General features: G+C 41.3%; 1 protein-coding gene across 1 annotated transcript in view; it reads right to left on the reverse strand.

Annotated features, from left to right (window-relative positions):
- LOC308412923 (neuropilin-1a-like) overlaps nucleotides 1–27958 on the reverse strand; it is a 98831-nt gene that overhangs the window by 63866 nt on the left and 7007 nt on the right. The window contains exon 3 of the mRNA XM_080907622.1: nucleotides 6831–7012. Coding sequence (XP_080763748.1) covers nucleotides 6831–7012 — 182 coding nt within the window. The remainder of the gene's footprint in view (nucleotides 1–6830; nucleotides 7013–27958) is intronic.

Here is a 27958-nt window from a genome sequence, read left to right on the forward strand (position 1 = left end):
TCACATTTAATAATGTTGAGTAGCTCCGGTGGTCATGGGTGCAAGAAAATAACGCTGATGTCGGTTAAAAAAAGGGAACCTCAGTTTCCTGTGTGAAATTCCCACATTGCAGATTGCACACGAATGTTTTTATGATGATATAGCAACACTGCATCACTGCTGCCTTTTATCCAGATAAAATCAGTCATTCGGAGAACACCCACAAGGACTTTTTTGCAAGAAAAGAAAAACATGCCATTCATGGTGTTCAGACAAACAGCTAATGCTCCCCTGTTTTTACAGACTTCATATGCTTTTCTTAATTCAAATGCAAATACTGCTTAAATATTAGAGATGGCACGATACCACTTTTTTATGTCCGATACCGATTCCGATATCATAAATTTGGATATCTGCCGATACCGATATGAATCCGATATAGTGTTTTTTAATCAACAAAACTGTTTTTTAAATATCTTGCTGCATTTTGTATAAGTTCATACTCAAGTTTAAAACAACAACTACACTAAAGCTATTCTGTTATACCTGTATGCAAAAAAAAATATTTCATAGTTCAGCAATACTGATCAATCTAATAAACTTAAACCTACACCATCCTCCCTATTCTGGTATTTTAAAGAGTACTTAGCATAAATATTAAGCAACCTAACTAATAGGGTTCCAACTCCCAGCAACAACAAAAATAAATAAATAAAAAATAGGGAACCACCCCTCACGCTCCACCTCATGATGCTTAATCGACGTAATCAACCTTAATTTGATGCAGTGTGAAAAAAAAAATGCACAGAAATCAATTATTTTTCAAGAAATATTAAATAGATTCAACATCTTTCTTCAACAAAATTGCAGACTGTACAGATGGTACCTTCCTGAAGGAAAAAGTACTATAGCTTACTAGGGTATATATATTAGACTTAATAGTCACTATATATAGTAATTGACTTCTATTCATTTTACATCAAATTAAAACTTTGGGTGTAAGATTCGGATAATTATTTATTAAAAGCTAGAAATTTTAAATGAGAATAAGAAAGAAAAGTATGTCTTTGTGCCCCCTTTTCCCTGTTAATGCCCTATCGGCCCCCCTGGCTAAACTTTGCTAGATCCGCCCCTGCACAGTTACCAGCGTCAGCTACGTAGAAAAAGATCCTGGTGTAGAAAGTAATATTAAATAAATTCTAACAACAGCTGATCAAGCTTAAACGTGCTGCTGTTGTTTATCCGCTGGTTTCCTCTTTCTGGTGCAAAGTGGGCCAAAAACAAACAAGAGACACGGACTCGCGACAGAAAAGCCGATCAGCTGATCGTTAAGCAGTTTCATGATTGAAGTAGCAGCAAGAAGAGGCAGTCGCTTGTTAAGCTTAACGCAGGAATGCTTTACAAACATTCAGAGATGGACTTACACACTTGCTTTACTTCTCTCGGGGATAACTTTGTCGGAGATGAAATGCCGGGTTGCTAGCGAAGCTCCACATGCTATCCAGACCACCGACAGGTCCCGCATGCCACAGCCGCTCTATCACGTGATGCATACTGCTCCGACGTGCTAACGTTCTGAGGTGAGTTACGGCGTGTTGCAAGTTTTGTGAGGTGCTTTCGTGATATTTAATGGATTAGATTTTTTATTTTTCTCCGATATCCGATCCAGTAATTTAGGTCAGTATCGGACCGATACCGATACGTAATATCGGATCGGTCCATCGCTATTAAATATAAAAGAGAAACTGAGATTAACATGATAGAATTGAAGTTTTTGAAGGTATGGTTAAGGCTTTGGACTACAAATGGAACCAAACAGCTCGTTAGCTTGTTAGTTAATCTTGTTAGTCTTCACTCTTGTAGAAAAACGCCTGAAAAAAGCTCATGGATACGAGTAGCACAGCTGATTTAAAATAGTCAATAATTCTGCACCATTTCCAACCTTCCTGCAACTAAAACACATAATGAAAATCCCCTAAAACATGTGATTCCAACAAGGACGGCAAACAACAACTTCAGCGTCAAACTGAAGCAACTTTCAGGATCACCACCGGTGCTGAGAGATGGCTTGAGAGAGAACCTGCAGTCTGAAGGTGGCACATAAGGTCATGAGTGTCGCTTTTTCAATCAGTCATGAGGTTGTGCACCATGAATTCTTCCCCCAGGATGAGACTGCAACATCCCGAGGCATCTGAGGAAGAACATGTGGTGCAAACGACCTGAACTTTGTGTGTCAGCTGCTCAGAGTGCATTAAAAATATTTTTTTGACCACAGCAGCTTGTTCTCAAATTTTCTCTCATTCAAACCCCATCCACTTTCTCAAAATGAACCTTGGGTTGAAAGGTTTTAACACAGAACACTTAATACTGGCTACTGGTCAACGTTTATAACAGGGAGTAATTCAAATGCAACAGGAGCAGTGCTTCCAAAGAGACCTCGTCATCTCCGTCACTTTTCCTTTTTTATCCTCACATATTTTATTGTGTGAGGATAAAAAAGTGCACATAACAACAGCGAGAAAAAAAAAATCTTACATTACATATAATATCCAAAACCTTTGCCTAATCTAGTCCCTCTGATACTTTAGGGTGCACAGATCTGAAAAGATCTGCGCTCAAAGGACAAAAACAGAGAGAGATAATCGTGCATTGAAGACAAAGAAGAGCATTGCTCAGAGCAGTGCCTCCATTTAGCAGTGAGTCACAATATGCTGCTCTGACTGTAATGGATTTTAAATGTGGTGAGGAGCCAGGCAGCGACATGGCAGGGGGATTACCTGAGTGAGTACAAGTGCTGTTTTTAACTTGTTAGGAGGTAGAGGACCCATATTGAGGCCAGCACACCCACACACACACAAACACATGCTCCCACCCACACGCGTATTGTGCCCTAGTTTCACAGGCCCTCTTCTATGCCAGAGCATCCATCTCATCTGCAGGTCACCCCTGTTGCCTCCAAGGACAAACAGCCCATTAGCTAAATGAGCCTGGGGTCCCACACACCTGTCTGTTTCATACGCACAAAGGAAACCAAATGAATGCACCGCGTTACCAACAAAGACTGATTTTCACACACGCAGAAGCAAAAAAAGCAATATAAGATGTTAACACGTGCATGTGCAGGCTGTGCAATAACATAAAAATGGGTGTGAGCACATTGAAACAGCTTGTTCTGAAGCATTCGTCTTGGTGCTGAACAGTAGCTTGCAGACGAGACATGGCAGCTGGACGCGTTCAACAACAACAACAGTTTCACTGACAGTTAAAAGGTGGGACAACAGCAGCATGGCAACACTCACAGATCTGACAACTACGCTTCATTCGCTTCATACATCACACAGTTAAACCCTCATTTTTTTAATCGACACGTAACAGTAATATGAGAAAAATCGGAGCAATTTTACTTTGAAAAACGATCTTTCAGATACTCACTGCAAGGTGCGTTTAGTAGCTGCTGAGAAGATTCTGATCACGTTCTTTAACGATGGCAAACAGTTTTCTGGTAGTGATTTATGATTTGTCTAAATTAAACTCTTGGCACAGTTCCATGAAAACCTAGCGATGAAGAGCGGTGATGATTAAGATCAATCACCCGCAGAAGAAATACTAAATAGACCTTGTGGTGAAACGTCTCTGCAGCTGTTTCCAGTGCAAAGTGCAAGACTTTTCAAACCATTTTTAAAGGGTCTGTTTAATTAAATTGCATATATATTTGGGGTTATTAGTTACAAAGTTTAGCTAAACCCAGCGTTCATTCTAATGGTCAGTAAGGAACAAAAAAAGAAGCCTATGAGACGGTTTCGACTTCTCACTTGATTTATGGCCTCATAATAAGACCTAATTATGACCTAATGAGTTTATAGCCTCTCTCATTAGTTTTAAGTCTTATTTAATATTCTTCCTCCCTTGCTCCTGGTTCTGCCAGAGGTTTTCCTTCCCACTGTCGCCAACTGTATTATTATGCAGCTGTGTTATTTCAGGGTCTTTACCATGCAATATAACGTGCCTTGAGGTGACTGTTGTTGTGATATATAATAACAGCCTATATAAATATTAAATTTAATTGAATGAATACAAGAAAATTGCCTTTTAGTGTAAAATAAATGAGCAAGAAGCTGTTTTCAGTCACGATGCCTGGTTTCACAAAAAAAAGAGGGCAACGGCCAAAAGGCAGGAATAGGTGACATCGCACGGCTACTGTGTTAAAAACTAGCCTGTTTTTAACCAAAACATTACCACCATCCATCTCAGATAAAATTATAAGAAGTTGTATCTGTTCTTCAAGCAGTCGGCTCATAAGAGCCTGCGAATCCTAATCTTCACTTTATTTAAGATCAAAGCACAAATTTTTTGTGGATCTTTAAAAAGATCCTTAATGAAAAATGCTCAGGACCAGTGTTCCTTCCATGCTAATACTTTGCTGACCCACTTTTAAAGATTTATTACACCGACTCTCTAATGACATCCTGTCATTCATCAGTCACGGCTACACTTTGTACCCTGAAATTAAAGTTGATACGAGCATATTTTTAAAGTTTCAGAGTCAGGAGTCGGGCCGTACTTTGTAGTTTAGAGAAGAGACAAGTGAAGAGCCTGGAGGAGCTTCAGTTGGAGCTGGGCCTCTAACCTCCCCTCATAGTACTGCCGTGCACCTCGTTAAAGAACAAAAGAGCACTTGCCTATCCATTTTTCACAGTACAATGGAGCACTTGCTAACTTAAATCCACCTGGGGATTGTTATTTCTGGATGCCGTTATTTTCTGAATGGTTATTGCTCTCTTGGGTACAAACAAAAAACGAAGGGGAATCTCACACATGTTCCCTTTTTATCTGATTTATCTCCAGTCCCCACTGGTGAAAATTGAAGTGGTCACAGGAGACTTGTCATTTTGGCGGCTACTCAAATGGACCCTGGAGGAAAGACCAGATACAAATGTAGGACATGGGAGCAAGGTTCCTTCCTTGAGAGGGAGTGTTTATGTAGGTCTATCCTGCTAGCATCCTGTCCATCTGGGACTTGGTGTTCCTCCAATGAATTCTGGGTCTTTGAGTTTGTTTGGCCTGCAGCTATAGAGGTCACTGTACCAGAGGTTCAGCTACAGCTGTCAGGCAGACAAACCCAAAAATATTGTTAAACCCTAATTTTAGAGAAAGCCTCTTGCGGGGAGTGAATTCCAGGTTTTATTGACTGTTGACGCTGCAGCAGGTTAGTGAAGTTGCACGCCTTTTAATGCTTATTGGTGTTAATAATAGATGCACTTCCATACTTTTGATTATTTTCAGGTCATTTCTTATCTCTGTTACTGTCATGATTACATTAACATACAAATTGTTATTTACTCACTGCAAAAATAATACACATGAAGCATCTACACAATCATCACAATAAGGATAGACTTTCCTGATTTTATAATTCATCAACTTTACAAAGCAAGTATCACAAACATGTTGACACCACTATTAAAAAAAAGTGTTTTTTCCAGAGTCTTTGGTAAATCACTTCATTTAAAGGTCACTCCACTCACTGTGCTTTCCTGCCCAGTTTTAAGTTTAGGTCAAGGTTGGGCTCATAATGGCTTACTTTTATTTTCTCTTCCAAGTATGTTTCTTTAACCGGGAAGCTTTTTTGTGTTACTTGTGGTTGCTATGGTTACTTGACCAACTTCTTCCTGTTTTACTTCCTTTCAGTAATCCATAGATTATATAAAAATAACCTCTGGGTCTGAAAAGTGGAGCCAGTGCAAAACTTACTCGAATCTGCATTCCTATTAAAGGACACCAGGGGGTAACTAATGGCTACTAATGTGGATACACAAAAAACCTGAGTGCATTACTTAATTTACAATGTTAAAAAAATATTCTCCTAATGGGTTTAAGGGTCTGAGTTGCTAGTTTTACATCCTATTAAATACAATCTGATGTTCATTTGCTAAATTATAGTTAAATTTAGAGTAGTGCCATCAGTGTTTATCTTGTTAAAATGACGTTAACACCATAACCGAATCAATGCGGTAAATCTCCATTTGCAAGTTACACACACACGTGGATTGCCGTGTGTGTGGGGCTGGACGGCGCTAATGCGTTAACAAGCTAACCCCGCTAATACGTTGACGCCGTGCAGCCCCACCTACGGGGCAATCCGTGCTAACTCGCTAATGGAGATTTGCCGCGTTAATGCCGTTATGGCATTAACGTCATTTTAACGAGATTAACGCTGACAACACTAACTTAGAGTAAAACAGAGGAGACGCAGGGTATGCCACAGGGCATGGCTACATTGTTACTGAAAAGTCACTGTGTCCCTCACTTGCTACATTCATCTACCAAAAGCATAAATTCGTAGTCAAGATGATTTTAGCAAAAACACAGGTCACATGATTGCGGTCTTTTTTATATGCAATCTCAGATAATATGATTGCGTCAATGGAGCTTAAAATTCGACTAAGTTTGCAAAATTACTGCGATAAGTGGCTACCATAACTACCATAAAATATAGGCTGTATTTGCCTTTCAGTCACAGAGGGCAGGTATAGCGATTTTGTTCAATTTGTCATCTGCTCCTGCATTTTTCCGCCCAAATAATATGTTAAATGGCTAAAATGGTGTTCAATTCAGACTTTTTCCCATTATGTATGACAAGGTGATATATAAAACTGATCCAAGAGCAACAGAACAATCACCTGGATATCTAAAACTACATTTGAATTTAAAGGGGCCATTTTTCACCAGGCGTATTCAGCACATTCATTTATGGATTTATGTAAAACAGCAGAGCCATTCAGCTCATGCTTTTACTGCTGCTGAGCAGATAAAGCAAGGACATCACAGCAGTTCTGTTTGAAACTACACACCTGTCTTGAAGACCTCATAGCGAACAGAGAATCCCGCCCCGTGGGTCTCGTAGTCGGAGACAAACTTGATGAGGAGCTGGCCGCCGGTGGAGATGATCGGAGATGGCGCGATTTTCCCGCAAAACTTTCCCAACATGGGCGAAGACTCATCACCGCCATTGTAAACTTCCACATAGTCGTACCTGTGGGGGAATCAGAGTAGATGCACGTTCAGATTTATGATCCTGCAAAACAGCAGCTGTGCGCGACTTTGACTTTGAATTGTTGAGACTGAGGATGATTTTTATGTTCCTGTTGATTTGCTTATTAGTGATTTGAGGCATTTTACTGATTATAGGTGGGACTTCCAGCTTACTGCAAATATTTAATGAGGAGGGGAAGTGAATTTGTCTTCACTTCCCCTCCTTGCTGTTTGGCACACAATAGTAACTCAATGCATTCCTGTTGTTAAAAGGAACAGAAATAAAAACTCCCACAATGCAAGAACAGGTCCTGCCTTGTGTTGCTGAGACAGATTTATTTATTCTTGAATGCATTTTCATAAATACTTTGATTCCAACTGCTCGAGGAGCTGAGGGGACACGCCCATACTGTGAAACCACAACAAAGGAAGAGCATATTTGTCGTTCTCAAACATGTTTTGTTGAGCTTCTGGATTTCGACTGAATCGAGGCGTTTCCCCAAATACCACCTCAGCTGGCTGGCTTTGTTTGAAATGTTTGGGGTTTTTGTCCTTATAGCTAATACTGTTGTAGGATTAAACGGTCTCAGCTGGATAATGTGCTCTGATGCAGCATTGTAATTAATGAGGAATGTAACTGTTTGCCTAGATTTAGAGCCGGTATCTGGATGGGCTGTGCAACAACAGGCAGCTCACAAGGCAGTATGATATTAAACAACTCAACCTCAAAAACGGCGTATGGATCAGACTTGTGTGACTCTAGAACGTCTGCACATTCATATAAAAATGATCTTTGCTTAAATCTAACCCCACGTTGCGATCCATATAGTCACTGGACTTCATGCGCATGTTGTTTCTTTTCACGATGATAAGAAAACATCAGCTCTGTCTCAAGTATGTGTGGGTAAATGAAAAGAGAATCAGATGCAGGAAACTGTAGCGTGAACAGAATCTATGAGATCGGACATGAGGCTTCTCCGTCTGGGAGTCAGAGGGACACCACAGAGAGAAAGAGAGAGGCAGAGATAACAGGAATATGAACACATGGCAGGATGAAGCACCGGGAGGCTGCAGGGATCCCACCGTGCGCACCGAGAGACTTCATCAGTCTCTGCCCTCAGCGTGGACCTCCCACCACCGCTGCAGACTCATCCTTTACCAGCCGACACCCTTCTGTCCACCCATCGTCCGCTTTACAACATCTCAAGTCTGTGTGTGAGTGTGTAATCAGTAATACGTGTGTTTTTGTTTATCCAAGGCCATGTTGTGAAATACTCTGCACATCAACTCATGTTATTCAGCACCTTAACTATACTTTTAAGGGTCGAAATGAGTAAAAAGTGGATGTCTGGCTATATGAATACACTTGTAAGTGTGTGTATGTGATGATAATCATCTCTTTGTGCTATGCAGGAGCTAAAATAAATAACTGGGCCTGAAGAAGCTGCACAGGTTGTCTGCTCAGATGCAAGCTGGTTGAACAGATTCAAGACCACATACACCAAATGTGACGAGCCCATCGTCAAAACAGGGTTTGAAAATGAAACATTTTCTATTCATATCAAATCGATTGCTTTCAGATCAGATTAGAGTAAGCTATAGTGCACAAAAATACTGGATTTTGTCGTTGTTGAATAAAATATTTTGTCCTTGCTTGCTAGAAAACAGTTACGCCATGATTATTAATTCACTGCCTAAGAAAGCAGATAATCCAAAAAGTGAGTGCTTTAGGGTCGAGGTCCAGCTCCAGTGTTTGCTGAAATGCCTCAGGCTGAGACAGAGGAGATTTTATGGTATTATTTAATTTTTTTTTCTTTTTTATTACTTGCAAAATTGTTGTTTAATCTACACATTTTGTCAGCACTTTATTATAGTTGTAATATCATCATTATGCATGCATCTCTGTGCACCTGGAAGCTGTGTGATGTTGTGTGCACTGGATTTCTTGTTTGCAAAGGTTTGACGGGCCTCCTTTACATCAGAAAAAAAGAAACATTATGAAGCTCTTCTGCAAAGTTTGGAATTAACTATTCATTTCACAGGTTTATATGGTTTATATCAGGTTTATATCGCATCTGTATTATCTATAAGTCAGTTTGTTTCTCTCTCTAGGAATAGATCCTGAACTCAAGGAAACAACCTGTTTAAAGAAGGGATTTAATAATAATTTAAGAGCGTGTGGATGCTGCACACAGAGGTCGGCCTCATCCTAAACGCCACAAACACAATCTAAGTGTGTGGGAAACACTGTTAAATTTCCTGTCTGGCTGTTATGACGGGAAAACCCACTGGAAATCAGCTATACTGCTCAGACTGCCTCCAGCATCGGCACTCAGAACATGTAGGATGTGAAAGAAAAAAAAATCATTACTCACTATTCACTCGTTGGCCTTTTTATACTCTGCTCTTCATGTCCTTGTTTTGACATGTATCTCTTATTATTTCTACAGTGTCTGAAAGCGTTAGGAGCTGTTTTGATTAGTGCTTTACAAATATTTCGCACAGCAGTAATATATGATGTACAAAGCCTCATCCTTTCAAGGCAGCAAGTGAGGCAATTTGGAATAAGAAGAATCGGAGCTGATATGTGTAAAATAAAAGAGCGGCAGAAGTGGGACGTGATTGGCTGTGCCGTCCTTGAGTAAGACAGAAAATCCATAAGAGCTCTAGGGTTTTTGTTTTGAAGCAAAGTTTGACCTCTGACCTATCAGACAAGTTTTCTTGAGGAAGCTGGAACGAATATGAAAATATTCCTTTAGCAGCTTGTTGGTCAGAAGCTCGTAGATAAGACTCACATAAATCAGAGTTCTTCCCCACAGTGATGCATATTTAAAACAAAAACAAGCTTCCCCAGATAACCATGACCAGTTTAATGCGTTTGAACCAGAAACGATAAACACACCTATGGCTTTCGCACAGAAACTTAATCGGTGGGTTTTGACTGGAGCTCGTCTAGACGGTTAGCTTGACTCAGACTGCTGACTGATGATTTTCCTGATGGCTAACAGCATTAGCGTGCAGGCAGAGAGCTTGTTAGGTAGTAGTTTTCAAAGAGTCTCCCCGTGAGTCTGACAGCAGGGCTTTGTTTTCTCTCCTGTATCTGATGCAGACATCTTGATTTAAAGTTTTTTGGTCTCTTTGTCTTTACGGTGAGGGAAAAACAAAGCTCCTGTGCATCAGTGTGCACAGATGTGAGGATGTTTCTAGATCAAATCTTACAAATCATAGCGGTGATTATAGGTAAGGTCTTGAACAGGTGAGCAAAAGTCATTTAGTAAATTATAAAAAAAATACCATTTGGATATTTTATTTTCTAACAGTGTAAACTGGATTTATTAAACAGCTTTTCTTGCCTTTATTAGATGGTTAAAAGTGGAAATACAGACAGACAGGAGACACAGCATAACAAGGTAAAATAAAGGCTCATTTTAGACCAGGCTCTCCCAGGACACCTTTAAATCTGCAAACATTTAAGGACAATGGCTTTGTACTTTCATCCAGCTAACAATAACATATTTGTAAAGAAATCATACAGGATCAGTTGCCAAAGAAATGCCACAAAATTCAGAATTTTACACCAGCAGGCAAAGTAGAAACACAGTCAAAGCCCAAAGCTGCCCAGACGCAGACTCTCTAAGCTCAGTGAATTAACAGGCCCCAAGTTATTTAACTAATACGCCTATTACGGCAGCAAAAACCTCTAAAAACATGATTATGAAAAGACAGCAGCATTTTATAAAAAAAAAAAATGCTTTTAATTTTAATGTTGTGAAATTTACAGTAGCTCTCAGACAGCTCAGGGGACAGATGAGGTTTTCTGTGTTTAAACAGGGATACGTTCGCCTTGGGTGTACAAAATCTGCTCTTTCTCCTTTTCTGACTTATTTTCCTTTTGTCTCTGGTCTTGCTCTGCATGCGTTCACAGACAACTTTACATGCCCGGTGAGAAATGGACTTAAGTGCTCACTTGTAAAGTCTTAGTGCCGACGGTGATGTGTAGGTGATGGCATTTTTATTCATAGCATCAAACTTCCACCCAGCTCCTCCACCTCTCCCTCCCTTGTCCTCCCCTAGAAAGGCTCATAAAATAACAGGGAGAGCGAGGCGCACAGAAACTGTGTGTGTCTGGTGTGTGTGGCTGCATGCAGATGGCTATACTCACTCCCTCAGTCACTGCAGCCAGTCCTGCAGGCAGTGAGTGTTTGCACAGACAGCCCGTTTAATGAAGTGGGTCTGTCTCTTCACACTCTAGTTAAGGAGAGTCTCTCAGTCTTCAGCCCTGCAGCCTCCTCTCCATCCCCTCACATCACTCATTAACCACACCGGCTATTCATGCCCTCCAAATGCAGCTGTCCGTGGCAAATGCCTTGCTCAAGGGCAAAAATGCTTGGCATTCCATCTGGAGGCCCAAGAGCAGATGTTTAAATTAACATTTTAAGCAATTAATGGATGCACTTACTGACCGTCATGTATAGAACAGGAAGTGCATGTGAAGGTTAATAAGCAAGTAGAAGAAGAGCAGAGGAAGGTGAAGAGGTGGATAATAAAGTCGCAGGAGCTTCAAGAATTAAACAGTTTCATAAGAAATGTGCGACTTTTTTGTCCACTCTATAGCACAAAGAACTCATAATTTAACAAAATTCAGTGTAAGCTAATACTTGTGCAATTTCCCCCCTCAGAAAATTAAGGGAGTGTGCCCCAAGGAGCCAGGTCTGTCACTTTTATAATTACGGTTTGATTTGATTGCAAAAGTTACAAGATGAAAGAAGCTGAAGGTTAAGATTAAACTGGTCTGCATCTCTATTTTGGATGCACTTTCTCAAGTTTCTAAATATGTTTGGAGACTATGATTATTGAAAGTTTATGAATTCATTTGGAAAGTCTTTACAGATATTCATCTTACATATATAACCACCTGACAAAATCTATAAGGCGAGGACGCTACAGTCTTAACTGCAAAAGAAAATGACTAAGCGGTGAGACTGTGAGTGCCAGTTCAGCTCGCTGGGTGAGCAGGTGACCATATGCCACACGGTCGGAGTGCAGTAGGGTTTGAGTCCGACCTATGGCCCTTTGTGGCAGCGCGGTGTGGCATCCCCTTCTTTGTTTTTCCACCTTTTGGCTTTAAAACTGAACAAAGTTGAGACCTAACGTGTGGTCTTAACCTAACAGCAGTAACAATAACGCTATATTTTAAATGATGAGAAATGGGCAACTGAAAAATAACGATTATGCAGAGGTGTCAAAAACTGCAGTTACTCCAGTGGCCACTAGAGGCTCTAAGACAATTCTCATGTGTGCCTCTGTTAAAATCCCCAACTTCAACAAAATAACATGTTTACAGCTTGGTACAAAGGTTTAGTACAAAGTAGCTAATTTCTCCCTTTATAACACTCGTATGGGGGGTGAGCTGCTGTTATAGCTCATCTGTGTGGATTTAGTTAAAGATTAAAGTCTGGGCGTGTCAGCACAGGCAGCAGCTAAAATGGATAGCTTGGCCTATGCTAGTCCCATATGTCTGTTATTTATGTGCAATAACAACATGCACTTGCATTTTTTTCTGTACAGTCTATGGAAACGGGGCGGCTAGCAAAATTTCTAACAGGCCTAACTGGGAAAACAAAGATGCGATTTCACTGATTAAAAATAATTTCCATTCAGTTGAGAAACCAGCTAAAGCAAAACAAATAAACGTGTCACAGTATCACCCTCGCAGATAAGTAATCTCTGTTACGGTAAGTGCAAAGAAAACTGTTGAGAACAGTGACCATTTCGTTCACCCAGCGCTGCCAAATTTAACACAAATGAGGATGTGGCAGATTACCACTTAAAATAAATAAGATCCAGACATGGAATGGGAATTTTTCACACAGCCCCGAATTCCTTCTCACCTCTTTCCCAAGCTACTGGAGTGCTGAATTGTAAGCATGCACCCTTGTTCTGCTCTCCAAATGCATTACAACTCATTAACATGCTCATGGTGCTGCGTTGTATTGCATTACCCCTGTGGCTAACTTCTTACAGCACATCTGGAACATATCACAGGAGCATTTACAGAGTGAACTTTGAGCTGTTGCTACATTCACCTCCTGCAAGGCGAAGCTGAAGCTGGGAATGACTCAGTGTTTCTGCAGAGCGCCGTCACACCTTCTTCTTTGACATCCCTTTATTTTAACCAGATCCCTTTCCTTTCGTCTGGATCCCTCTGTGCAAACACTGCGCTCCACCTTCCTCTCCAGACATTAAAAGGTTCTTCCAAAAGCTTCTCTTTCAGTCATTTTCAGGTGGTAAAGTTTGATCAAGTACTGTAATAAACTTTTTGGCATGCCCACTTTTCTCCGACAGCACCCATCTCATGCACTGTCTCATCCAGTGATTTCCTTCATTAGCCTTTTAACAACCTCAGCAAAATATTTTTGGACTCAGCAGCAGGCTGAGAGCCATTGTGTCGATAACACTAAGACAGTACTCTGTTTTTAAAAGGGTATCATGCCCTATTCTCTAAATTTAACAGGTATTGTCATGCATCATCGTCCAACGGGCCTAAAGAAAATTGCATAATGCAACATTTTTTCTTTCACACCCAAACAAATCTACTTTTAATGTATTAAGCAGCTAAAGCTGCCAAACTGTATATCCTGAATAATTACCCGAAAATCCGTCAATGCAAATTCCCTTTGCCTTTGTAAACAAGAACTGCACTGAATACAAGGCAAAATTGTCAGCAGCCTTTACATCAGAAGTTCTCTTCTGTTACATCCTTTTTCCTGTTCATGAGTCATTTAGGACTTTTGTACGCCAGAAACGATGGCGCACACACCTTGAATGCTACATTTGATCTGTGCATCATTTCCTAGGTGTATCTAGTTAAACTAGGTGTAAATAATGGATGTTGCTCACTGGTTTGTGAAGTTCCACATTGATTTTAGCATTTTGGCTGATGTTGTTTTGTCTTTATGGAGCCAAAAGTCAGCATACTTGAAGAAGGTGAATAAATTATGAGCTAATGCATGCTAGTTTGTTTAGCAAGGTGCAGCCATAGTTTCCTCCACCATAGAATTCAAATAATTTGGTAATATTCATATTGCACATTCATATAAATCACATACAGATGTATGACTTGAATTAGCACAGGTTATGCACTCCCAACGCGTAATATACTGACGATTCGTCACGTCCCAAGGCATTCCACGAGAACGCGAAAGGTGACCTTCCGCGTTCCTATGCTACACGCCGGACTGTGGATGAAATCGAATAGATTTATTCCAGCCCTAACCTTATCCCTAATCTTAACCACCACCTCAATCGTGTTAGATAGTGTTTTCCAAAGTGATTTAAGTAAAATAAACGTACATGTAGATTCATTCCAAACGGTTCTCATGTTCCTCATTTTTCTGAACTCGTAATTTAGGGACACGTTGGGTGGCCGGAACCGTAATATACTGACGATTTGTCACCTAGCGTAAAACGTTACGCTTTGAGAGTGAGAGTGCGTTTGCCCACCAAATACCACTTAACAAACAGGCTACACGCCTAATCATAAAAAAAATAAGTCTATTAATTATTGATACAGCTCAACTATTGACATGTACATTAAGAAAACATATGGAGTGAGAACAAAACTGTGGAAGCTAAAATTGTTTTTGTACCAAGCAAGGAGAATGACTGTTTCTGCTGTGGACAGTTTAACATGGGAGTCAATGGATTGTGTGATTTGCAAAACCAACTTTAACCTCCTAAGACCCGAGCTCTTCCGTGGCATACATTTTTAATTTCTCTTTGATATTTGGACATATTGGGACCCAATGAATATAAAAACAAAGAATTACCAGATTTTTTTTAACCTGTTTTTGGTTTCCAAGAGCCACATATGAGGATATTCATTTAGAATTTCAATAGAACAGTGGCAGTATAATGTCCTCGTAAATGGATATCAGGCCCTTGTAGAGCAAAATTTAGTATTTTAGTCTAGACAACCCAAAATATGACGTCCACATATGTGGACGCCAGGTCCTAGGAGGTTAAGTGGCCAATTGAAGAACTTCCCTGTTGGTTCAACAATGGGGGCACCACACAGTGCTGTCTAAGCTTGACTGGAAAAATAATATGTGAGGAAGGACATAAATGTTCTAACGTGGTCCCCAAATTCTCTCGGATTTTGTGCATACCACTGAACATCTGTCAATAACAAGCTTCTTGAATACACAAACTCAAAACTGTCCATTAAAACATTGTTTTCTCAAGTGTTTTTGTTGCTTCAGAAAACAGACTTTCTCCCAGGATTTAAACTGACCTCGAATCTCTAAATTACACGTCTGACCCTCAACTATAAACCGAGTCAACTAATTTAATGGCTTTCCTTATTGATAACAGCTTTCGTCCCTAAATGCAAGCCAAGCTCCCACAGTGTGACTCTGTGAAGACATTTTTGTCCTTGTGAGTAATGCGCACACACTCGCACGCGCACACGGGGGGATGCTGAAGGCTACAATGTTCCGATTTTGTAATACATGAGTGGTTTCTGTGTTTAACCGATAAACTCAGCCTGACCAGTCGCTCTGCTGGGAGGCTACAGATGGCACATGTGTGTGCGTGCGTGTGTGTAGTGTCTGAGCGCGTGAGCAGAAAACACACTACGATGCCACCTGTCATCACAAACACACACCAGTCCATCCCTCTGCGTTTATCACCTCCTCCGTGTTCATCAAGAAATCGACATCATCTCCTGCTCGCTGTCTTACTCACTCGCTGCAGCTCAACTCATCTCCTTACAATACTCTTAGTCATTCTTCTACTCACGCTCACGTATTTTGCATAAATACTCACTTGCATTCATGCCATCCAATTACTCACAACACACGTGTCCATTTTTAAAAATTGGGTTCTCCCTAACTGACACAATATATTCCTTAACAGCCCCACTGTCACAGACTGACTCGGTACAACTGCAACATGACTGTTAGATGCCACCAAATCCTTTCAGGCATGCAAACCACTGGCCTTCCAACGTATTCTCAACCCAGTGCATCAAACGCTGTAATCTTTCAGTAGCCATTAGTGTCACAGAGAGAAGCTCGAGCTCTGGCGTCAATGCCTTGATCCACCAGGCATGCCCGGGACGATCAAAGCTAATGCTTCTGTTCGAAAAACTGACAAAATATGCAAGACAGTAAGTAGAACAAAAAGAATATGTCATGGTCCCTGTGTCTGCCCGGTCAGCCCTACAAGGCGACATGTGTTTGTTTTAACGTTTTTCTCTCTCGCCGCTCTGCCTTCCCCACACACCTGTTTCCAAACACGCATCTATCATGTTAGTCCAAAAAAGGCTAGGCAGCGCCTGTACCACCTACGACAACTAGGGAAGTTCAGGGTCTCACCAGAGATCCTCAGGACTTTCTATACAGGCGCTGTGGAGAGCACCCTCACACAGAACATCACATCCTGGTATGGGAACAGCTGTGTCAAGGACAAAAAGCTCTTCAGAGAGTGATCCGTACAGCAGAACGCTGCTGCAGGACTGCTCTTCCCCCGCTTCAGGACATTCACACCAGGAGATGCTGGTCCAGAGCAGCTCAGATATTGAAGGACCCGTTCCACCCCAGCAATAAACGGTTCCAACTTCTGCAATCAGGCAGAAGGTTTGGCACCATCTGGGCACCCTCAGGCCATCCGTGTGTTAAATCAGGACATGCCCCCTCCCCAATCAACCATAACTGGCTAAGACGAGACTCGTTGTTATCACGTTCTCATATCACGCCTGATCCTCTGGCTTCCCAAATTTGAACTGTAAATTTCCAGATTGTTTATTTAATTTAATTATCTTAATGTATATAATTCATTCACTGCCTGCACATAATGTCCTCTTTACTTACTGTATATAATGTTTTCTCTCTCTTTTTGCACAGTCAAGGCGCGTATCAGGACACATTTCACTGTGTGTTGTACTTGTATAATTATGCACGTGATAAATGAAAGATCTTGAATCTTTCTATGCCACATCTTAAGGCCGGGACTTGGAGTCTCTTGTCGCTGAATGATTGTGCTAGACACGTTAGTGTAAAATCCCGGCTTTGTGAAAATTAGAAAAGCTTTCCTTCGCGAGTTTGTTTCCTGGTTGTGACCTCCGTCTCTTGTAAACCTCTAACCCTGCGTTTTGGAACCCTGAGCGTGAGTTGTTTGGCGTGGCTGTGTGAAGATTTCCCCCCAGCGGAGCGAGCGAGTGTGGAAGGAGCGTGTGGAACTGTGTTTGGAATATGAGTGTGAGAGGACCTGTGGATCCTGGCACCCCCGACTTCTCCCCACCTGCATATATTCTGCACCTGGTATTTTTGTGAATAAAGAACTGTTTAATTGTGACTTTCAGTCTGCGCCCGACTCCCATCCGTTCACCGTGACAGAATAGCGGTGTCGTCGGCTATCGACAGAGAGACAGATTTTTCTCCCATTTGTTTTCGCCGTTTCCTTTCATTCGAACCTGATATTTGATAGAAAACGATGAACTTTCTGGGTGTGATAAGTGAAGCAAATGTTGAAGCGCTTTCTTTGGTGCCAAAAGAGTTCTGGTTGCATAGAAGACTTTGGAGTCGAGTCAGAAGTCTTTAGAGTCAGAAATGAGGATTATCCAGGCAGTGCTCATTGGCTAGCAACTTGTCAATCCCAATGTCCTCAGTTTGACAGTCACTAAGCTGGTTAGGCTATGAATGCTCAGCTCGAAGCTTCCTAACGGGGCTTCTTTAACTGACTCTACAATAGAAAAACTGCACATGGAAAGATGGTGCTATAGTGGTGCTGAAGGTGTTAAAATGTGATGCCAAGCTGTGCTAACCAGGACAAAAGCTGCTCTCAGTGTTACAGTGCATCAGCAGAGGACTCCAGCTAGGAGAAAATTGCCTGGCTGTGAGACTGTGCTGGTTCTTCACCAGATGTGTTGATAAATGTGTATCATTGCTTCTTGAATATCCTTTTTTACATGGTCCAAAGATTATGCATGTAAGGGTTTAGAGAAAGCGGTTGGCAAGTCTACAGTGACAAGTAAAATATGTGGTGTCACATAATTCATCACTTCTACCCGACCCAGCAGCTTATGCCAGCCTTCAGATTAAGAATAGCATCAGAAAAAATGACCTAACTCTCAAATTCAGCAGTTAAGGACACACTTATCACAACACAAGAGTCATTTCACATCTAACAGACTTAGATGATCAATGGCCATGGCTGCTAATCAAATACCCTGAACCTACATGCAAATTTGGTCCTAGATGACAAATTGTTCATGAGACTCTGTAACTGAGGTATGATGATGAATCTCAAAAACTGAGAAAACATATTAAAGCAAATCCAATTTAAGCCAATAGGATTAAACAGTCACAAGAAGTTTGCCCAAAAAATAAATTGGGCCAAGCAGCCAAAGTATGAATATCCTCATCCTTCACCTCGGCCGTGCAGATACAAAGCCACGGCAGCGCAATCCTTCTGGGAAATTAAAACGGAGGCGAGGAGGAGGTGGAATTTGTTCTCATTTAGGAAGCCTTAATCCGGCAGAAAGGGGAAAGAGAACACCGTTTTCCCCTCCGCTTTCTTAGACAGACTGTTTAGGGACCCAGAAGGATGAAATGAGATTTGCTGCAAACTCGTCTGTGTTTACTGTGGAAAAGGTGAAAAGAACGAACGTCAGAGTCGACATTTTGGAGAGTCGGAAAGTTATTCCGTTGCTCGAAGTGCTTCTGTTTTATGAGAAAAAAAAAAAGATGAGCTAAAGCCTGTATGTTTTATACAAGTAATAAAAATCCAGGTGTTTCCTGTGAGCGCAGAAAATGAGATAAAGTTTAATCAGCTTCATAAAATTTGCTACATCCTGAGTATGCCTGGGTAACTTTAGACTTCAATAAACACAGCAGGGCGTTTCTGAGTCTGAATCCTGAAAAACTCCAAACTTCTCACTTTGTACCTGAGAGATTTGGGAGGAAAAAGACCCTTTGTCAACCGACACTCAATCCTCACCTCTCTGAAGTGATCCGGGGTCAAAGCAATAAACACACTGTCACTTCCACTGCACTTTGACATGCGTTAGCACTCGACAAGTTCATTTGCATTCACAGAGAGGCTTTCCCCGCTATACATTCTCCTCTCTAGTTTCCAAAAACATGTGAGATTAATTATCCAACCCTATTCAGACACAAATATAGAAACTCTAGCAGGGATTGTTCAGTGTGCAGCGATGGACGCTTGCTGACAGACAGACATGGAGGCAGATAGAGAGATAAAGAGCAAACACTCAGAGGCTGCGAAACAGTCTTCAATCTGACAGAAAGATGATACCGAGCAGAACTGCCTCCTGGTGTTGGGACTTAATGACTAACATTTGGAAAATAAACCAAGTTATATGGAGATTAGCCCATTTGCAAAATTGGCTTTTCAGTAATAAAAACATAAACACCCAAATGAGTCTCGTGTTATTTGAGGATTACTGTTTCTGGAGCTCCACGCTAACACTTTAGCAAGATGAATAACAATAGGATTAGAGTTTTTAAAACAACAGCATGTTCTAATTGGAAAGCTGAAACATTTCTCATCATTCAACAACCAAAAAGTTGATGCACATTCTCCAAAGAGCCAAATAGAACTACATTCTCCTCATTCAATTAACACTAATCGCCATTTCCCATAATAAAAATGTTCGGCAGTTATAACCGACGTGTCTTACCTGTTCATCTAAACACAGCAACTGCCTGTTATTGCTCACATAAATGTGCACTATACTAAATGTTAGCAAAGAACAGCATAAAATATCTCTGGTGACTAATGCAGCATTTCCTGGGGAGTTTCCTTGATTCATCAGTCTAATTCAAAACTACTTACAGCTCATTATGCAGAGTCACCTACCTCCACTCACTGTGCTTTGCAATGTATGCAAAAGTTAAACTAAGAAAGACACAGACACACTGCACTAAAGTTTATTCACATGAAAGTAAAGAATCAAGTTATTCTCAAAGTTTTTCTAGATAGTAGCAACTAGTGTTGGGAGAAATCACTGGTTTTCTTTGGGGCCACATTTGAACTTGAATGGTGGCATCGATTCTGGTCTGGCTGCTTTAACTCAGCCGCGGGTTCACCTTATATTGGCCAAATGTCAGGTAGGTTACAGCACTGTAGCTCACAAACTATTTGCTGTTGTTCATGTCAAACGTAGCTCAACACTTTTGGGCTGCAAATGAGCTGTAAGTGCAGCACGTAGCTCAGATTAGGCCCAAATGTGTCTGTTAGCTGGGCTGGGTCAACACAATGAATGCATTCATTCATACATGCATGCATTGGTCTAATTTTTAATTCGTGCATATATCTGTGTGTTTTTGCTTATGCCTCCCACACATTTCCGTCTGTTTATCATCTGCCCGCAAGATGTGTATCTTCTGCCTGCGTGTCTCATTCAGAGGTCACTCTGGATGTTTCTACCCAGACAGATACAACACATTCCTTTACAAGCTAAAGAAGAAAAAGGCCGTTGTCCATCGCGCGACTGAACTGCCATTCAGGCTGCACTGAGGGCTGGTTCCCTGTTACGCATATTTAAAAGCCTCTCAAGCTGCTCGTCCTCCCTGAAGGGGGTCAAAACACAGTTTGACCCCTTGACTGACCTCTAACCCTCATATCCCGAGCCTGACCTGTCCTTGTTTTCACAGAAGTCGGCTTGAAACTGAAGCACGAGGAGTGAAGTCGTTACATTTGGTGATGAGGAGCAGTGCGGCCGCTTTGATTTTTATGCATTTAACAAACAAATCACAAGGATTCTTTTCTCTCTCTAAAGACATGTCTGGGAATCCTATTTTAGAGGTGTTTCAAAGTTCACACAGGGGCATTTTTACACCACAGCCAACTGCTGGGCCAGACCCCGTTTTCCCTGAGACCTTTGCTGAAGTGTGAAAGCTGCTCTGGCTGGACTTCAATCCAGAAAAACTGTCTTAAGTAGATTCTTATGTGCTGTCAGGAACAAATAATCCAGAAGTAAAGGGCAAAAATGAAGAGATTGTATATTGCATTTGTACAAAAATGCAGAGCAGCAGATTTTAACTTTGATTGCAACACAACATTTCAGAGAAGAGTCTTGTGTATCAAAACAAACCTGAATAATCACTTAAGCCGAGCTGAAACCTGAAAGCCTCTTAAGATTTAAAGGAAGCCATATCCAACCAGCACCCCATGAAATATAATCCTAAAGGCGATGCTTATACTTAAACACCTCTTCGGATAAAAATCGCCAAACTTATTCAACCCATCCAGCAATTTATGACACATTTATTCACTACCATCTGTCATTTTAGTGGTTACTGTGTATCAGATATATTGAAGTTGAACAGAAGATTAGATAACAGCCAGAAGCTTTGTAAAAAAAAAAAAAAAAAAAAAAAGAGTTCAAAAGAAGCTTTATCGTCACCGTTAAATCCAGCTGTTTACTCTGATGGATGCCCTCTGATGCCCTCTGATGTATAAGTGTGTGAGTGTGTGTTGCTTTGAGGACATCTGGAGTGTATCAGCGAGTGTGTCCTGTAAATCCTGTGATTGCAGCTGTGTGTGTGTGACATTGTCGACTAGGTTCCCCCTTTCTCCCCCCTGCAAGCTCTCTCCCTGCTAATCTGCTCGTTAAGGATCTAATCTGACATGTGTTTTCATTTGTGTGTGAAAGTGTGAGTGTCTGTCTGTGTGTGTAGTTCACTGATGAGTCCACAATGGCTCTGATTACATTCACAACATATTGTTAGTTTTATTGCGCGCGCGTGTGTGTGCACGCACTTGACTTTGTGTTTGCTTAGCTGGTATGTGCGCTATTGTTTAATGCCTGCCTTGATACAGTCAGTGTGAATCAGTGTTTCCATATGTGAGAGCTGATTCACAGAATTCGGGGCCTGTAATTGTTTAAAAAAGGCAAATCTAAACAATATTAACTTACATAAGAGAAACAATAGCAGGATTCAGAGTTCACCCTTCCTCCTATTACACAAATATTTGCTGCTGAAAGAGAGAAGTCAGCTGGTGAAAGTCTGTTTGTTCGCCAGTGTTTAACCTCTGTTCGTACTAAATGGTGGATGTCAATTATTGCATTCACAGCTAAATAAATTCTAAAAACCTCGCACCAGCCAGCTCTGTAAATCTATCTGTCAGTTATTGTAAAGTGCTTCGGTGTGTTTTTCCTAAAAGAAATCTTTATTTTTTCTTTTAAAGGCCTCAAAAAGATCCAATCAACCAAACAATCACCGTTAAATAACTCAAAGCTCTGAGTTCTTTGATTGAGGTGTCTCTTTATGCTCTTTGTAGAGGTTTCCTTGTATTCCTTGTTTTTTTTCCCTGCATGACTTTATTTTGAGTGCAGGGTGTCCTTAAAGTTGTTTGCATGATTCCTATGAGCTTATCAAAACTTCTAAATCCTTCATAATCTTATAAATTTAATCTTAAGCTCCTAATTAGGAGGCATGAAAACAGAAAACTCAGTTTCACCCTAGATTGTCAGGTTACCCCTGCTCATGGCTTGCAGTTAATGAATATATGAGATCTTTGAGAGGTTACGTGCAATATCTGGTAAACAACAGAGATAAGGACTCTGTTTTCTGGTTGTGTATGCACACATTTCTATCTAAGGCCACTACATCTCAGTTATTCTGGGTGCTCACGACCCTTTTTTTAAAAAGCCGATTCTTACACCTTCGCAAATATCGTCTCCTATGATAATGTGGTTGAGACAAAAGCAAATGCTGGTAGGCTGTAATTTGGCCAGTTATCGTTTTGTGTTTGTTTTTTGTCAAACAGGGCCGAGAGCTCAGGTTGCACACGGTTTAAAGTTCGCCATCATTTGTCAAATCAAGCAGAGAGGGAGAGCATATGGCGAGCAGGGGAGAACGTGGGATGAAAACATAGCAAGTGCACACTGAGTTCACAGGGAGAAGAGAGCAAGACGACGGACAGAGAAAAAGAAAGTAATGGCAGGAGGCGACTGGATCAAACAAGTGACAGGACACCCTGAGGGTGGAGGAGGTGGAGAGAAACAGTGAGAGGTCTGTCACTGAGGTCAGGATCAGACTGACCGTGCCAACCAGCATGACACTCGCTGTCTCTCTGAGTATATTGGTGCCCTTCTGATCTCTTTTTCATCCTTCTTTGCTTTTATCACTTCACCCTCTAACCTTTGGCTTAATCTTCATCTCTTCTTATGAAGCAGATTTTCCCTTTTCTATAAAAAGCTGAACGTTTTTTCTGACCACACAGGATTAAACGATCAAACTTCAGTCCTCAGTGTGTGTTTCTATTTCTATTGAAGCTTAGTGCTCATTTTTTTTAAAGGAGAAAGCATGCAGTTTTTTATGATTGCAGCTATTGTTAGATCTGTAGAAGGAACATTAAGTCTTTGTCTCTGTATCGCTGAGGATCTCTCAGCATGCAACCACGGTGTTGGTTGTCGGCTTCGGCTCTCCGTCACTCTCTGTGTAGCTACCACGCAACTCTACCGAGGCACGCGAGTCCACTGCTCCCGGGGCCTCTTGTTGCCCCCATCTGCACCCACATGCATCCTGCAGTGGAGGCTGAGGACTGTCAGGGGCCACTATGAGATTGGCTTTACAATCAAAAACAACCACCAGCTTTAAGGTGGTCTGCTTTACAAGTTTAAATAGTCCCGGTGTGCCTGCCATTTCTACAAATGTACTCGAGAAATCACAAATTTGTTTGTGCATTACTGAAAAAAATGGAAATGATATTACATAAGACACTACAACTGTTCATTCAGAATGCAAACATGATGACGCTGACTAAATCCTCATTGTGCTTTTGTGCTTTAAAGTTAAAGATCACAAAAGAACACAAAAACAAACAGCTAAATTATTTTTGAAGGCTCCCGCCTCGATTTTTTGGGCCACAAGTCACTCGTGGAGTGACAGCAGCACATTCAGCCTTCCTGTTTTGTGTGGTCGCTGTGGAGCTGAAAAATACAACCATCTGGAAGGGAGGCTTTTATTTTTCCTCTGAAAATGGCAAAGTCAGAGTGAATGCTGAGAATTCAGAGCGCGGGGCGGGTGAAGCGACGCCTCGGTCTAAAGCCACAAAACAAAGGATGACATTCGAGACGACGTGTTTTGAAGTGGTATAAACACACACTTTCAGAAGAGGAGGGAACAAAGTTTGTTCAAATGTATTCATATATTCGGTAAACACCCTTTTATCCACTAATCGTGTCATGCTTCTCTCAGTCACCCAGAAATGATTTTATCCCTTCAGTCGCCTATATGTAATTTTTCATCAAAAACACTCATATCTTGCCAATCATTTGTCAATCTATCCATCCATTCTGACATTTATTCCCCTCACACTGAATTCCATCCTTTTATCGGCCCATCCATAAACGCGTGCGTCCATTAATTTGATTCTACCATCTATTTTATACCAGGGTTTGTTTCCTGTGGAGGTCCTCAAAGCACCTAATAAAAAGCCCAAACAAGCTTCTCCTACACTCCTTCAGTCTGTGTAACAGTGTCGCTGCCCATCACACTTTCTTCTCTTATTTTATTTTGCAATAAAGCGTATTTCAGTCAGGACCTCTATAGTTATTTCCATCTGCAGTAATTTATATCTGGCTGCCTAGCTCTGTCCTGGGGCCTCCCTGACCCTCCATTACGGGAGGAGAGCATACCTCCCAGCCGTTCCATGTGCATACATATAAAAGGAAAGATGCAGAAGGAGATAGCAGCGGCAAGACCTCATTACAGGACGGAGCAAGTATAAGTAACGACAGACATGGCAATGATTAAGTAGGACACGCCACGTAAAGGAAGAAGTGGAGTGAAAATGTGGGTTGCAAAGCGACAATAATATTGTCTGATCTACCTTAAATCTTACTGGTCTTGCCTTAAAGCTATATTAGTTTTGCTGACTCTTCTTCGTTGTTGCCTAAAACACTGGGGTCAACTAAATGAAGCTTATGCATAAGTTCAGTAAGGAAGATCTGCAATCACTGATCTGCCTGCTTTCCTGGCTGCTTTTGTGCTACGGCTTTCCCATGCCGGACTAGAGCAGCGCAGATCCTGAAGGACCCGTCCCATCCTGGCAACAAACTGTTCCAACTTCTGCAATCCGGTAGAAGGTTCCGCATCATCCGGGCAAGGACAGAGAGACTCAAGAGGAGCTTCTATCCCCAAGCCATCCGGGCCCTAAACCATAACATCCCCCCCAACACCACACACGCCCGCCCTCTCACATCATCCATACGTGACTGAGACAGGACTCTCTTCTAGACACTCTAAACCCACCGGCACAATGTACATTTCAAATTCTTTTAATTTGAAATATGTTCATATTGTCTATTTTGTAAAATGTTCAGATTGTCTATTCTTATTTAATTCACTTTATGTACTTTTGCACAAGTCGAGGAGCGAGTCAGGTTACATTTCACTGCGTGTTATGCTTGTATAACTATGCATGTGGCGAATAAAGAATCTTGAATCAATACCGACACCATTACTCTAGTCCGATCATCTAGTTGTCCACCCTGTTTGAGCCAATCAGCCTCAGCGTCGCATGGTTTAAATCTGTGCTCTCCGTCATTTTCCTCCCCATCTCCACTTCAGACACCTCAGCCAGAGCTCTATTCAACCCATAATCTCCATCTTCTCCACCACCACCAGCGTCTCGACTCCGTGGGGTCCTATTCTAAATCCTATCACCGCTGGGATTCCTTTCAGCCATGATGGGCCATCGGAGTCTAATCCCCAAATACTTTATTTTCTCTATCTTAATAAATCATGTTCAATTCCTCCAAGTGATCTCCCCTTTTTGAAATAAATGTTCCTGCAAAATAGAAAAGAAACAAGCTTTTCCAATGATCCATTCTTCATTTATTCACATCAAACCATGCCTCAGCAAAATATATATATAAATAAGTGAGACATACTGGGAATAATAATAGAAATGAGAACGTGAAATCAACTTTGAAAACACGAGCTCCACCAACCATTGCACACGCAACACAAATGCCCTCTAACAGTACGTTTCCATTCATGTGACACCTCCGGGCTACGAGATGTCGGTCCTGTGACTGTGTCTCTGCTGGGGCATTTTTCTGACTTATCATGAAGCGCTTTGCCTCGAGACAAACTGTAAGGAGCAACTGGTCCTTCCGTCACACTCTGGAGGAACTCTATTTTTCTCCCTTTTTCCTCTCCCCCTCCAGCCTCTCCTCTGTACGATGACGAGTTCGCTGTATGTTCCTGAAATGTCAAGCTGCATCAAATTTAAATGTGTTGCTGGGTAGAGAAAAGGGAAAAAAAACATAGATATCCTTATAATGTTATTTATTATCACGAGGCAGTCCACAAATTGCAGCTGTGATTAACTACTCTAATTATCTTCTTAGCCGTGCCTACTTTTACTCAAACTGACCCTATACCCTGTTTCATCTCCATCACCGAAAGGAGAGTTTTCACTTGTGTATTTTACACTCATTTACTTTTTTTAACCCATGTTAATGCAGACCGATACAACGAACTTGTAGTAAATCACTTTTAAAAAAAATCTACATGATGATAAAAACTTGGCAGCAGGGTGCATGTGATGTGGAGTGTAACCCAGTTCTAAAACAAAGAACCCCAGTGTTTTTCCACATATGAATCACACTGAAATCCACTTGTGTGTTTATTAAACTGGTGGTGCTGGAAAGCCTTGAGGTCATGTGACACAGCTTTGATAGCTTCCTCTGTTTTGGATTTTCTGGTTCTCTCTGTTCTCTCTAAGGTCAGCATTGTTAAGACTGTTTATAACTGTTCACCAACTGAAACAGCGACTAGCTGAACTTCACAAAATCCCAAATCTGAATTCTCTTTATTTGCACCTTCCTGCTTCAACCAGAATTAAGAGGCCAAGTAGCTGCCAGGTGCTGCTAATGAAATGCATTCGATTAATTGATCATCATCAAGTATGGGCACCTCTATAAAAGCAGAAGTTTTAGCAGTTTGCTGGTCTGGAGTATTCAGGTTTATTGTGACACATGCCATAATCTTCCCAGGAGTGGATCTCTCATCAAATTCACTCTAAAGTCAGACCATTCAGCGCTCAGGGAAACTGCAAAAAAAAAAAAAAAAAAAATCCAAGGGCTTCCTCTCAAACTAGAGGCCTCAGTTATGATGTTGACTGTTAAATGTTGTGACAGTGCAATTACAAAAAGACTGAACAAGTAGGGCTTGTTTGGAAAGGTTGCCAGGTAAAAGCCTCTTCTCTCTAAAAACAACCTTGCAGCACAGCTCAGTTTTGCAAAGCTGCATCTGAACATAAGACTGCTGGAACAATGTCCTTTGGACAGATGAGACCAAATTAGAGATGTTTGGCCTTAATGTGCAGCACCATATTTGGCAAAAACGAAAGACAGCAAATCAGCACAAACACCTCATTATCAAGCATGGTGGTGGACGGGTGATGATTTGGGCTTCCCCCCCCCAGCCATAGGACCTGGCACTTTGCTGTTACTTAATCAACCATGAAGTCCTCTGCATACCAAAGTATTTTAGAATCAAATGTGAGGATGTCTGTCCAACAGCTAAAACTTGGCTGATACTGCAGCACATCCTATGCTGCTGTGGTTGGGACAGTGATCCCAACCACAGCAGCAAATCTACAACAGAACGGCTGAGAAAGAAAAGAATTAAGGTGAAGAAGTGGCCCAGTCGAAGTCCAGACCTCAGAGAGAGCCGTGCATAAACAAATGCCCACAAAGTACAATGGCCTGAAGAAAAGTTGTAAAGCAAAATGGGCCCCCCCAAAAAAATCATACAGTAAACAATCACTTCAAGTTACTGCACTGCATTGTCATACTTTTTCACAGAACTGCAAAGAGTCATGTGAGTCCCTTTCATATAACTGGAGATGTATTTGAGCCAAATTGGGCTATGAAATCCACGACAGACCTCTTCTTTGTCTC

This window comes from Rhamphochromis sp. 'chilingali' (assembly GCF_963969265.1).
Source record: "Rhamphochromis sp. 'chilingali' genome assembly, chromosome: 16".
Taxonomy (NCBI): domain Eukaryota; kingdom Metazoa; phylum Chordata; class Actinopteri; order Cichliformes; family Cichlidae; genus Rhamphochromis; species Rhamphochromis sp. 'chilingali'.